Source organism: Lissotriton vulgaris, chromosome 11 (assembly GCF_964263255.1).
Source record: "Lissotriton vulgaris chromosome 11, aLisVul1.2, whole genome shotgun sequence".
Lineage (NCBI taxonomy): Eukaryota > Metazoa > Chordata > Amphibia > Caudata > Salamandridae > Lissotriton > Lissotriton vulgaris.
The window spans coordinates 85,650,611-85,665,788 of record NC_141699.1 but is presented as its reverse complement, the minus strand read 5'-3'; the positions used below and the strand labels follow the sequence as shown (position 1 = coordinate 85,665,788).

The following is a 15,178-nucleotide window of genomic DNA, read 5'->3' as shown; positions in this document are numbered from 1 at the left end:
GCCCTCAAATTTAGATCGTGCATGGAGGCAGTGTCGCAATGGATGGTGCGGAACTTTTTAAAATTGAACGGGGAAAAGACAGAGGTCCTGATAGTCGGAGGAAATCAGGAGATATGGTCTGAGGATTGGTGTCCGGCCTCCCTGGGTGACTGCCCTCATCCGACTGACTCCACTAGGAATCTTGGAGTATTGATAGATTCGGCCCTTTCTTTCGACCCTCAGGTCAACAGAACGGTGTCTACTTGTTGTGGCATCATTAGAACGCTGAGAAAGATTGCCTCGTATCTGTCCCCTGCTGCTCGGAAACAGGCTACAGTTGCCTTGGTCTCTTCCAGGCTTGATTACTGTAACGCCCTTTACAGCGGCATAAATAAGAACTCGGTCCATCGCCTCCAGATGGTGCAAAACGCCGCGCCAGGATGGTCTTGAAACTCCCAAGGCTTGCCTCAGCAACTCAGGCTAGGAAGGATCTCCATTGGCTTCCAATTCATTCTAGGATTTCCTTCAAACCTCTCTGCCTTGCCCACAGGGCTGTCTTTGGATCAGGCTCTGAAGGAGTTAGGCCTCTTGTCTGTGCCTATACGCCCAGGAGAACTCTTCGCTCTGCCTCTAAAAATTTGTTTTCGGTCCCTAGATTTGCGAAGGCGAGGTGTGGAGGAAGAGCCTTTTCCACCCTGGCTCCCAAGTTATGGAACTCCCTCCCGACGGAACTCTCTAGTCAACCCTCACTGGTAATCTTCCGTAGACTTCTTAAAACCTGGCTTTTTTCTCAGGCTTACTAGGGTTTTTGCTCGATTCTCTGAGACTGTATGTTTGTTTGTTATCTGTGCCTTGATGCCCTTAGGCTAAGTCTGCGCAATACAAATTCCCTATTCATTCATTCATTCATGGTTCTGCGTTAAGAGGTGTGGAGAGAGGTATAGTTTTTGGTGCGGGACTACTGACAGTTCCAGCAATGTTTGTACCAAGGTTGTCTGGCCCATGTTGGAGCAACAACGATTAGCGTCAGTGATTGTTGCTGTAGTTAGCGCACCACTAACGGAATGAGTGGGAGAGGTGAAAAGCATATGCAAATCTGCCTGACCAATTCATCCATATTGCATTGCCTTTGGACAATGGGTGTGGATATATGGCGGCGAAGCTTGGGCATTTTTTGTTGCAATGTGTGGCGAAGAGATCTATGTCTGGATGACCCCACATTTGGAAAAATGGTTGAAGAACTGTTGGATGAAGTTCCCACTCGTGAATCTGTTGTCTCGGACGACTTAACAGATCTGCTATATGGTTTTGGACTCCTGGAACATGTTGGGCTAGGAGAAATATCTTTGATCCACATTTAGGACACTTTTTAAAAGGAGTCCTTTCCATGAGCCAAAGGCCTAATGGCGCAGGTAGGCCCGAATGCCTGCGTCGACGAATGGAATAGAAAATTTCAGGGTTGTTGAGATGAGCGTCGATTGGGGAACGCTATCGAAGACAATACCGGAGAAAGGGCGATGGATTGTGCTTCAAAAGGTAGATCGGTTACGATACCGAACTGTAGCGCGATGAACAAATCCGAGCCAGATGGCGGAAAAAACAATCTGAAGATGACGTTGATGCCCATTCGCACTATTGTTCAAAGGAGGAGTCACCTATCTTGTGACTTCCAAAGACTTATTCCAAGACAACAAAGTGAAAACATCCGAGTCCAACACCAGATGGTGATCTATGCATAGTGTGTGATCTGCAGCTCATATGCCTCGAACACTCAATTTTTAGGAGTGTGCTGGTACCTCTCCCCAACCCTCAGCCTATTGCTACATGAGAGAAGAGTTGCTTAAGCACTTCAAATAGATACAACAATGCAGATCAAAGAAAACTCAATAGGCTTCATAAAAAGAATGAGATGAAGCCAAACAACAGTATGCTAATTTCATTGCACTTTACACAATAGTCTGTGCCAGGCGTGCACATTGATGCAAATAGAACAACTGATGAACAGAATGCTGAACAATGTCATACATTCACCCCAGTACAGAGATCTGGGCCTAAATCCATATTTGTTTTGCTCCCCATGCCATTCCAGTTTAAACCCAGCCATATGCAAACCAGTCTTTCCACTGCCCCAATGGGAACAGTCCAGCCCGAACTGCCAGGCCAGGTCCGCCCTAGACTGGAAACAAGCATCCTAGGACCGGTTTCAGGGTTTCACCCCTCATCAGCCAGGATAGCTTGACTCCAGTGGCATGGAGAGCACAGGACCCACATCTGGGCATACCCGTCCCACTCGGGGTGACAAATACAAAAAGAACAATTGATGGACAGATGCACGCTGAGGCAGTTAATAAATTAACTTGTTAGTAAAGTCTAACAATCGTGTCAATCACCCTCTCTGGTCAGAGTTGCTAGAGTTTCTTCTAGTAGACCATCGATCCCAAGTTCATTAATTAGTTGCAATTACCAAAAACTGCTTCAAACAAATATTACAAATTGTTAAAAATTAGATTTGAGTCATTCATTAAAACGGAACATAAAACCTGTTGGGCCTGATTCTCAAACACTACACTTGAAGTAATTTATACTTAGGAGTAAGTTTACTACTTTAAGAGTAAGTCTGCCCCTTTTATCGTCCACTCCTGTGAACTGCCCACATTTACTGCTAAATCTAATACTTACATGTGCAGAGACTCCGCAGTCGGGATGGAGAACTCTGCACGCATAACTATTGGTACTACAAAATGTAGTTTGTTAAATCAGGCCTAAAGTTTTTGACAGCTGCCAGGTCAGTATATGGGATTTTCTTGGCATTTTATAACTTTTTATGCCCACAGATACTGTCAAAGGAATTGTGAATGCCCCTTACTTTGCCTGTTTCCTGCATTTTTTCCACTATTGCTGTGTTCTTGGACATTGTTGTACCTGGCTAAACAAGTCACACAGGTGTGTCCGCTGTAACCTGGTACTTACCTGCCACTGTTTGACAGTTCAAAGGGTATACTCAGACGTGAGTCCCTTGCTCATTGCACCATCAGGATTCAAGCAAGCCGGGCCGAAGACGGCTGAAATGCCAGAAACCGGTCCCCCGTAGCTTGTTTCCTTCCCAGTGAAAGAATTGGCTTGGTAGTTTGGTTTGCCCTGTTCCCATGATGCACTGTGCCAGGGACAGACTAATTTGCTTATAGCCAGGTTCTGAGCTGGGATGGTGCAGTGAGCTAAAAAACGGTGTTGGATTAAGCCCTGATCTCTTGACTGGGTGAGAGTATTCTGCTTAATTCAGAAACTCTGTCCATCACCACCTCCTGTTGTTTAATTATTTTCTCCACCATAAGCGTGGAAGGGTATACTCAGACGTGAGTCCCTTGCTCATTGCACCATCAGGATTCAAGCAAGCCGGGCCGAAGACGGCTGAAATGCCAGAAACCGGTCCCCGGTAGCTTGTTTCCTTCCCAGTGAAAGAATTGGCTTGGTAGTTTGGTTTGCCCTGTTCCCATGATGCACTGGGCCAGGGACAGACTAATTTGCATATAGCCAGGTTCTGAGCTGGGATGGTGCAGTGAGCTAAAAAACGGTGTTGGATTAAGCCCTGATCTCTTGACTGGGTGAGAGTATTCTGCTTAATTCAGAAACTCTGTCCATCACCACCTCCTGTTGTTTAATTACTATTTGACAGTTCAGGCAGCTAGCCCCGAAGGGTAACACATTCTCATAGATGCAACTTAGTTTTTTTTTTAGAGTAAACAAACCAATAAAAGGGTTGCAGATGGCAGTTTTGGTACACGAAAATAAACAACAGGTCTCTTCCATTGAATATACTTTAAATAACTTCTTGGTGTCAACGCTGGCAGCTCAAAGTGCAGCCTCATGTGCTAAAATATAACATGCTTATTTCTCAGTTATTATTTCTGTGTAGGTTTCATTTGGATCACAGTACTGAAGTGCTTTTCTGCACAAGGAGTCCGAATTTATATTTGAATTGTTGAGAACCCTTTCTGGTAAAACAAATATATATATATATATGTGTGGGAAGATCAGGGTTTGTCGGTAGAATCTAATGTGATACTTTACTTTCCACTCAGTGAGTCTACTTTCATACAGTATTAGGATTACAAATGCTTGAAAGATGATGAATTCTGGTATTTAAACGGATATTCAACGAAGTTCTGATCAATATCGATCTATAATTGTTGTACCAATGGGACCACCGGTACCCTTTATATTTATGCTCGGTAGGGGGTTACTGGGGCTCCAGTAACCCATGTTCCAATTAGTTTCCATTTTCAATGGCACTATTGATTTATGTATTTATACAGAAACTCATGGCATTGTACAATGCTAATTACCAAAGTTTAATTGTTGGTCTATTGTTTCAATTTTAAATTTACCATAGCACTTTTTTGCACCATTTTGCACATATATAGCACTTTGCACATTCAAAAAACTGTTAAGGCATTTATTTTATCATGAATTTATATATTTTTTAACTTATTTAATTGTATGGTATTATCGCCTATCTAATAATCGGTTGTAGTGGTTTCATGATTTTATGATTCATTTATCATAGTTCATTAAGAAAGACTCGTAGTGTTTTAATAGTGAGTCTTTCTTCAATGTTGACCATGTTCGTATGCCTTTGCACCAATGATTACGTCTACACTGCTCACTTTAAAAGCGAATGGTTAATTCTTGACTGTGTCATGTGATCAAGGCCCATGGGAAGGGCTGAAATGTGTCATGGCGGCATTCTAAACCAAAAAAAATAATCTTGCACTGATTCTGGGGTCCGTATCCTTTTTCTGCAAAGGAATATAAGAATATAAGGCATAGAAGCGGAGTACCTTGAAGATATATTTTCACTAAGGTGGACCAGAGTGAATTCATAAGTTGTCTGGGAGAGGTAAATATAACAGTAAAACACAAATGCCCAAACAAGAACATGTGGCGTCTACCACAAACACACCAAAAAAAGATGGAGTAAGCCTAGTAAGTACCAGAAGTACTTGGCGTTTATGTTTGATCTATCCTATTCACATAGGATACCAAAGCTATATAAATCTACTGGCACAGCAGGCCTGGCAATATTGGCATGTGTGAGAATTATCCTTGTTCTCTAAGGGGACAGGATACGAAGACAGGGAGAGGGTGTGAGGCCTGGAAGGAGCAATGACCCAGGAGGACTTCTGCCAGCCAACCTGTCTGATTTTGTAATATAAAGGCCTTTGAGAATCTGAGAATGCATTATTCACAAGGTACAGTTCATTAACAGGGAAGGTACAATCCCAGACCAGGAAATACACCATTCTCATGTAAAGGAGGGTAATGTTTGACATGGGACTTTGTGGGTGATTAAAGAACTCCTTCTCAATAATACTATTCTTTAATCTACCCTTTAAATACCCTTCCAGGGTCACTTCCTTTCAGAAGCACCTAGAAAAGTTGGAAGTAGGAGGAAACTGGGTCCAAGAAGTAGCTCACAAGGCTCTAAACCTTGGAACCAACTAATGAATGGGCAGGGACAAAGGCTTGTCCCTACCTGCTAAAGATTCTACAGCCTTCAAGCCTTTTACCATTTCAGGCTGGACTGACCATGAATTCTGAATTCCAGCCTGTGCTCTGTCGCCTCCTTCTTACTGACCAGTGGATGCAGTAGAGCACCTAGCATAGGGTGTGTTATGTGGAGGTCCCTGTAAAGTGCCTGTGTGACCGAACCAAAGATTTGAAACACTGTGAAAAGGTTTTTGAACTTGTTCTACATTTCCAAAAAGTATGACATGCAGCGCACACAATTGAATAGTTCAGCTTTCAGCATGCATAATCCATCAGTGAAGAATGCCGGTGGTTGGACGGGTAGGGTGGTTACAAGGTTCCTTAACCCCTTAAATGTTGCTGCGATTCCGCGCCTGTGCGGCAAAATCGCAAATGGGCGGGTTCATGACGGCCCCCAGCCTTCATCATCACACGAGCGCCGTAATGCATGACGGATGGGGGCCGTCATCAGCATGCAAGGGGTTAAAATTACAATTCAATAACAAGATATTTTTTTTAAAAAAGAATGAAGAAAATTGGACTCTTTAGCGCTTGTCTTAAGCACGGCTCACCACGTAAAACTAGCAACCTGAATACAGGTTAATCAATGAATCAAGGCAACTGTGCTTTTCAATCCAGTTACCACGTCCCATTTTGAATTCATTTCTAGCAACACCCTTTATTTCTTCTGAACAGCTTGGACTATTTAATAACTGTAGGAAAGTGCCCTTTTTGGCATGGTCACCCCTATTTATTGCCTAGTATTTTATGCGATTTCAACTGGAAGTGCACTGGGTTCCCGCTAACCAGGCCCCCAGTGCCAGATCTCTTTCCCAAAACTGTGCTATTGTTCCCCCAATTAGCAATACCTTTAGTATACCTTTAAGTTCCTAGTAAATGGTAACTTGGCACCTAGGGCTTGAGGTAATAAAGAGGGTCCCCAAGGGCTGCAGCACGAATCGTGCAACGGAAGGGCCCCCACACTAAGCTCAGGCAAACTCCCACTGCAGGCTGCATGTCCTGTTGCGGACAAAAGTAACAAGCAGTTTGAGCTATTTGTATTGGAAATGATATTGCCTTTTATTTATGTTTTGGTTATTGAAACATCTTAAAAGCCATTGTCATTTACAATGCCAATAGGTCAAACTTGCGTAAATGCGAGACCTATTGCATTGCAAACGCTTGTTTGATCGGTTGTGGGTATTGTAGCACGCCTCCTTTTCGCATACATCTTTGCATGTGATCATGCAATCATAAATTGCTGTATCTTGAGAATAGTCCGGATCTGGAGAAGGCAATTCAGTAACATAGATGCGTTCTGCTTTGCAACCTGATAGTCTAGAGCTGACGGAGACATATAGTTAATTTCTGCTTCACAGCAATATGATTTCTTTGAATTCCGAACTATTTTTTTTTTCATGCCAAGAATAACAAAACAGAAAAAGGAAAATGTATAAAAAATTTGCGATAATAAAACGGGAGTTGCATCCCAGTATATGCTACGATCTTAAGGTCAGGAGTGCAACTTCTGGTAGAAAACACTTTTCTTTCATGCGTGTAAATGAAATGTTATTATACTCGGTTATAATAATATGTTATTCATAGCACTTAGGAATTGCAGACATGCAGCCTAAAGTGCTTTACAATACCACTATATACAAAATAAGTTCATATTATAACTGCGGAAAGTGCATTTATCATCTGTTAACGTCCTCGAAATGTGAATTTCACTTCTGAGTTCAGCATGAAGCTGAAGCCCTGGCTCTTCGTGCAAGCACATAGGGGTCCTCACACCTACACACCTCTCCAAATGCTTGGATACTCTCGCGAGTGATTAGTGCGCTATACAAATCAACATCACATTACATACCTTGTATTATAAAAGGCATCCAGAAGAGCTTACAATGCCATAGTCAAGAGAGTAATTTCAGCTGCAAAATGACACTTGTGACATCACAGCGTATTATGCATTTTTGGCCTTAGTTCTATCAGCCAAACGAAAATGATTGTACGTGCATTTTAATGGCGGCGTGGGGCTGTAGGAACCAAAAGCTGTAAATATCTGTAATGGCTTTCAGGAGATTAGCTCTGGCTGTGAGCATCATATCTGCAGGAGTGTGTGTGTTCACAGTTTAACACACAGTAGCCTGTCGCCAGTTGTCTCCATTTAAATACAGTTCGTTGAATCGCACCCAAAGGAAGGATGCTGTGGTGTGAACTCCTCAGAACAGGAGGCGGAAACAAGTGTGAAGCAAGGCGCCTTCATTAGTAGCACTCGCTTGGACTTTCACAGTCCTATGAGAACTTCTGAAAACTTAAAAAACAAGCAACACGGGAGAGAGACGCGGTAAGTGGGGCGGGGTGGGGGGTGTGGGGCGGCGGCGGTATGTGAGTCTGTGCGCGCGTGTGTGTGTATATGCAGTGTGCGTGCGTGAGTGAGTGTGGCTGTGTGTGCGCATTCGTGAGTGTGGCTGTGTGTGCACGCGTGATTGAGAGGCGAGAGGCTGACTTGCGGTGGATGTGGGACAGGGGATGTGCACGGCGCCGGGCTGGGCGCGTGCGCCCACGAGGTGAAATCGGCGAGGCACATCCCCTGCCCCACATTCCCGCCAACCGGCAACATTAGGTCTTTCGCTGACGCGAGACCTAAAAACACGACATGGCACACAGTCTGTGTGCCATGCCTGAAGACACTGCATGCAATATAGGTATAGCCCTACAGCAGGCCTTACAGAACTATGGCAGGGTACGCTATACTACATGTGAGGGCATAACTGCATGAGCAGTTATGCCCCTGTGCTGGTCAGTTCCATTACTGCCAGTACAAGGGATCAGGGAAGCCATTTTAAAAGCATGTGCCGGACACTGGTGAAAATTAGTTCCCCAGCTACATGATGTCTTCAGTGAAAATAGGGATGTTTGGTATCAAACATCGCGTATTAATAAACTGCCACTGATGCCAGTATTGGATTTATTAATGCATGCACACAGAGGGCACCTTAGCGGGGGCCCCTGAAAACCTACCAGCTACTGGTGTGCAGACTAACTGGTTTTCAACAGCCTACCATCAAAGACATGTTTCTGACCCCCAAGGGTGAGGGCCTTTGCTTTCAGGAGGTCTGAAACAAAGCCTGCTGGGGTAGAGGGTGTTTACACCCCCTCCTACAGGATGTCCTGCGGATTAGCTTTCCAAGTCAGGGGAGCTTGAAAAAGCCCAACAGCTTTGGGCTGTCACAGGAGAGGAAATTGACCCCCTTTGTCCAGAGCCCTTTTACATCTGGACAAGCGGGAACATTAGCTAGTTAGATAGGTGTGTCCACACTCAGGATAGTGCCACCCCTAAGGTTGGCTACCTGAAGGGGAGGTGACTTTTCAAAGTTAGCCATTTTAGTGATGGTAAACTTTCGATTTCTGGGACAGGATTATGCCCATTTCCCACAGGAAGTGGTCATATAGGGGCATAGTGACCCCAAGGGTAGGCAGCCCACTGACTACTACCCTACATTTTCCTAACACCCCTAAATTCAGTATTTAGTGGAGTCCATGACACCAGAAAAGCAGATCCTGTTGGCCTACGAAGGAGGACATATAAGAGCAGCGAAAGCAACAACTAAAGAAGAGCAACTGACTTGGCAACAGCCCTGCCAGCCTGTCTGCTGTTCCCCATCGAATTGCGCCAAAGTCGTCTCGTCCTGCAAGCTGTTGTGTCTGCAAAGCCAGGGAGTACTGCCTGACTTCAACAAAGACCCAGGGACTCCCATGTAGCAGCAGTGCTGCTCTCTTGCAACATGCAGGCAACCAAAAAAGAACCGTGAGTACTCTGGGGCGGACAAAACCCTCCCTCAAGCACCACTGCACCTGAGCCCCCCAACCGGAGTTGAAGGCGGCCAATGGTGTCTTCAAGAGATAGAACATACTTTAGCTTTGCCTCTCCTGAACTGGCGAAAGCTGCCTGCAGCCTCTGTGTGCAGGCCCGCTCAACCTGCGAGTGCTACCAGATGCAGAAACCAGACACCTCAAAGACCCTCTTCACCTGGCCGCCCCAGCATAAGGAGAAGAGGACCATCGGTGTCCCAGTGTCCACTAGCATCGCAAGCCCTGAACCCACTGGTTGGTTCAGCCTGACTGGCCTCTTAGTCCAAACCTGCAGCCTCTTATTGTGCAGACCGATCCACATTGACTAACACTGTGCATTCAACACGGTTATGCACCACCCCACCAGGCCACATTAGTGCAGCTGCAGGTGATCTGCTGGTGCTGCCTTGGACCCTGCCCCATGCTCCCTCAAGTTCAGGAGACTGGCCTCGTACGTCACTCTACTCTACCTGAATGGCGTAGTTGTTTTTCCTCCCATAGTAAAACAATTCAGCTTCTGAAAAATGCTCCAAGTGTCAACTTTTTAAACGCAAAAGTATTACTCACGCAAAACGTACTTACCTGACTGTATTGATTCTGATGCCTAAACATATATAAAGATGCGTGTTATTTCTATAAATTGGTGCGGATCTCCTTCTTAAGTTGTGTGCATCATTTATTGACTACTGTGTGTATTTTAGGATGTCTAACACTCCTCTCTGATAAGCCTAAGGCTGCACGGCCACACAACCCCTAGAAGAGCGTCTTGGGGCCGCTAGAGCAAGCCCCTGTCCACTAGTAAGGAAATACCTGAACTCTTCACAATACACTAAATTAGCTATATCGTGCAAAGAGCCAGCTTCCTACAGGACTCAATCCTTTGTCGTTATTTTTGATACAGAATAATCAATAAATAGTTGACTTTATCTAAACATAGATTGGACTATGAAATTATTTATTTTAGTCCTACTGTTATGTAACTAGTGAAAAAGACACAATCATACTTTCCACTACAGGATGGGATTTGCGGGCCAAGCCAAGTTACCAAACGTGGAAAATAGATATAATTTTGGAAAATCCTATTGGCAATGGAAAAGCTGTGATTGATGGATAGATGTAAGTGTTATTTAAACGTTTTGGCAGAATCCTTCCTTTTCTGCATATTATGTATAAAAGTCCCTTGAAATGATAGAACCCATGTAGTTCACAAGTGAATATAATAAAATCCTGTGTACATAGTGTCACAAGATGCTACTTTCCAATCATCTAGCAAGATGCCCCTATGCATAAGAGAACATTTGATGGTACTGCACTTGACCTAGGCAATTATTTTATGCCACAGTGATTTTAAACAGACTTCAGAGAAATGCAAAGAAAAGTCAAGGAAGATGGGTCTATTGTACAAAAATATGTAATAACAAACACCAATAGAAATCTAAGAACAGTGCAAGGCAATTTCACTACATAGCGGTTCTAAGGAAAATCCTTAAGTATTTTGCTAAGTAATACACAATCTTTATATCTATAAGACAGCAACATAAAACATCTGGGAAACACCGCTGCAACGAGAGATACATTTGCTTCTTGAATGTATACCCACTATGGCCCTGGCGCTTAACATGGTGACAGGTTAAGCCTCCGCTACCACAAACTATATTCCCTTGAGCCCTATTCACTTACTGTAGCTTGTCGGCTTCAGCCTGGAGGGCCTGGACGAGCTGCTCCTTTGCCTGTAGTTCTTTCTTCACCTCGCTCAGCTCCAGGGCTGCTGCTCGGTAGTGCCGGCGGTTATGCGCGGCTTCAGCCTTAGCTGCAGCTACCTACAAACAAATCCAGAAGTAACTGTAATGTGCTTTTGTCTGTAAGCCCCATTTTCACCCACATTTGGTTATTTATGAATATATTTTGGAAGTTTTCTGAAGGGCAAACCAGGCCTGGAAAGGCACTGGAGCTCTGCACTGCGGTGATGTAAGCACTTGACATACATTAATGAAGATGGCTTGTACAATGATTGGAATCTGGTTGCTCACAACTATCAAAGTTATTGGGGAACAGTCTTATACTAATTCATGTAAAGAGATGAGGGGGTGATAGTGATAATTGCAAATGGAGAAGTGAAGTGGAGTACTTGGGTTCAAGGAGACTAAGCAGGCTGGGCAGGGATCAACATCAAAACCTTGCCTCAAAGCAAGGTGGGCTGCAGTAGCGGCATGATGATGGATTTGCAGTAAATTTAGAGAATATGCTGTAAAAGAGAGCCGGCATGACCTTGAAAACTCTTTGATATATAGTTAATACTTATCAGCAATCAGTAGCACATTCTCACTCTAAGAAAGGTGCCCCATCTCCAGCTCCTCAGAACACAACAGGGCTTAGAGAAGACAAATGGAGAGCAAATCTGCTTTCGGCACTAGCGCGACCAAGAATTCTGAGGGCCGGCCAGCTCTCCAGTTTTATCCATTAAGTGGAAGTGCTTCTCAAGGGTCAGATATGCTGACCTCCTGTGGTTCCAGTGACCTAAAGGACAGGGACCTCTTTAACCAGTAGACAGTATGAACTGGAACATGTTCCGAAACATTGGCTGAAGAAGATACAGAACAAGAAATGTATCATTACAGAAGAACCAGTGGCAATTGGGGCCTGTTCTGCAATCCTGGCTGAGGAGTAGAGAGGCTCAGCCTGCCACCTACTCCGATCGGTGTCGTGGTATTTGGGGAAAATATCACTTACAATTTGGAAGGTAGTTATTGAGTAACAAGCGAATTTTGGGAACAACTAAGCACACCTGCCTCTATTCCAATCGTAATGTATCATTTATAATTACAGTGTATTCTATCTTGCCTCTGCACCTATGAGCTGTTCTGTAGTATGCATGTTCCAAAGTAAACATCTACATAAAATGATATGCCAGGTAATCTGTGAATCACGGTCGCAAAAGTATGAGGAATATCCAAGTTCTTCACAATCAATCCAAGATGCTGCACATTAATATTAAATGAATTGGTTGACGAGAAGGAACCCTTTGGAATATTGCAGCTAGCAGAAAATTCAATTCGGAGTGAAATAGAGTAAACTGCGATTATTGCCAATAGGATAACCATGATAGGACAGCACCCATAATGCCCACCATCCCACAGAGAGAAACAAAATACTAGGGTCTACTGTATCAAAGATTATAAAAAGATTGAGGAGTTGAAAAGCTTTGAATGAGTTATAGAATGGGACTTAAAGGTATATAACTGTGGACACTGAAACAATACCCGTATAGAAAAGAGGTCTGTGTTTAGTGAAAGACAGAGTGCTTCCTCCTGTTCCTGGGCATGGCTTCTCTGCACTGCCACTGCAGTAGTAGTGGTGTGTGGCTCCATCCACCTCAGCGTTCAGCCCTTCGTACCTGGTCACCGAACGCACTGGAAGCAGCTGAGGTGAGTTGAGCTGTGCCCCCTCATCACCGCTGGGCCACATAGTGGTCGATTGATTGACCAATTAAAGGCTTAAGAAGGCCACTAAAGGACTAGGAGTCGCAGTCGATGCAGGTCTCACAGCTGCAGGTGTGGCATTTTTTAATCCTTGGGTCTGTCTGAGTGGCCACCTGAGGTCGTCGTGCCTCATGGACTTTCAGTGCTCTCCCCCCGGTGCGGCCCCTCACAGCAGTTTCACTTCGTATCTCCGCTCCTCTCACGTCGTCCATTTTACAGCTCCTGCGTAGGCTCAGCGTAGTTCTCACTCTAAATCTGGTGACTCTGTGGTGACTTCTGAGCCCAGGTGAGGTGCAGAGGCAGGCTGGCGGCATGGTGTATTGAAACTGTAAAGGACCACTACAGGGGAGTATTTGGCATACTTGGTTTCCAGGTGTTCCAAAGGATTGATGGATTATAGAATAATTGTAATGACGCATTAGGTCTTTAAGGCTCACAGATGCACAGCCTCATAGCCTCACAGGCCTTTCAGTTTTTCCTGCCTGGAAGAAAGCAACATCTTCCAAGTATCACTTCAAAGCATAGTTGCTGTTCTCAACACAGCCAAAGTCAGCTGAGGCTGGAGTGTACGCGCTGGCCCGGGAGGCCCCCATTTGCCGCATGTAGGCATTAGCACCGAAGCTCGTCGCTGCCCTTGGCGAGCACGGACTAGCCCTTTGGAGCTTAAAGCTCTAAAGGAAGTCATGTGCTTCGGTTAGATGTCTGATGTTGGGCATTTGTGCTGTGTAGGCATGTCACAGTGCCATAGCCAAGAGTGTTTGCGTTGTGCAGAAGATGGCAGTGAGGAGGGATGGTGACTATTGCTCCTGGTTGCTTGTGGTCCAACAAGACGTTAGCACTTGTTCTTTAACCTCTGGAAGCTAATAGACCTTCTGGAGAATAAGGAAAGATAAAGGAAGGACAACAGAAAAGGTAAAGAATACAGATCAAAAGACTAAGAGAAATAAAAGAAGGATAAAAGGAGGGACTAAGAATAAAAGAGGTGGAGGCAGCAATAGACTACTGAGTGAGCCCACTTTGAAGAATATTTTTCGGCTTACTTTAGACCAACATTACTAGCAAATTTGAAAGGGCCAAGTTCTACTATATATATATATACAGGATGAAATCCGGGATGCAAAGTTCGCTTTCAATGGTGTCGTTGAGAAGAAGGAAATCAAATGCTGCACTTAAGAAAATGAAAAAGGCAACAAAAAACCTTTTGCATGCGTCAACTAATAACCTAAAATGAGTTAAAAAAAAAGATAAAACTTTTCAACTTAAACCATTTTTTTTTTTAGAGATTATAATATAGCAACTCTAAATTCAGCTTGTAATAGCAGTTCGAGGTTTTGTGAGGGGAAACCGAAAGACAACGGAAGAGACTGCTATTTCATCAGACAACAATTCCCAAAATTCGCTGTATCTACTAATGAGAACATTATCTGTTGACCTATCTCAGGAATCCCCCCTGATGGAAAAACATTTTTGCCAAAAATGTCTCTCAGTGCTTTCGGCAGCCAAACAGATGTTGGGTCAACCAGGACTACAATTGTAGTTTCCATTTCGGCACCCAAGGAAGAGGCTTCTGTGAAGCAGACGCAAACGGCTGACCATTCGATCTAAGTTACATTGTCCAAGGCATTCATTCTGCAGCATCAGTTGGATCCTAGAAAGCTCGTGCACACCTAATACTTTTCCAGAGCCTTAGCAGTTCATCGTAGAAACCTAACCTGTAGGCTATATAGAGGCTTTTAGTCCTAATCAGATTGAAAATTACTTGTATATTTCCGCACCAGTAAATCTTTTTGCCTTAAATAAACTATCCACTGAAACAGCACATTCGAATAAACATTCATATCCTAAAAAGGCTCAGGTACTTTACTATTTCATGACACTGGTACAGTGCTGCTGAACACGCTGCAGGCAGCAGTTGAAGCTATGTCGTATCATTCGGACAAAATGGATATGCAAGTATATCTACTAAATAAAGGTTAACAACTTGAACAGCTTTATAACACGAGCGCAAAATCAGTTACATCTGATTGAAACACAATGCTGCTGCTCACCGATTTTAGATCAGTTCAGCATCCTGCCCATCAAATAAGTACCTTAATATCGGATCTAACAAGCAATAATGTAATCTCTCTGGATAACGGCAACTCACAGCAGGATACAACTGCAACCCAGCAAATTATTCAGATCATATCCACTCTCACATTGGCATTTCAGACACATAAAACACAAATGTAAGCAGTACCAGTTAGGCTATTTGCCAATCTCCTACTCCTCAAGATCTGAGGAAATGGAAATTGAGTTATGTAGTGAACGATAAAAAGTAGACATTTCATTAGTCCATT

At 44.0% G+C, this 15,178-nt stretch overlaps 1 protein-coding gene across 2 annotated transcripts in view; it reads right to left on the bottom strand.

Annotated features, from left to right (window-relative positions):
- The window catches only part of GOLGA3 (golgin A3), a 244,995-nt gene that overhangs the window by 35,804 nt on the left and 194,013 nt on the right, over positions 1 to 15,178 (bottom strand). For both annotated transcript variants that reach the window (XM_086942740.1, XM_086942739.1), the window contains exon 19: positions 11,041 to 11,180. In XM_086942740.1, coding sequence (XP_086798866.1) covers positions 11,041 to 11,180 — 140 coding nt within the window. The remainder of the gene's footprint in view (positions 1 to 11,040; positions 11,181 to 15,178) is intronic.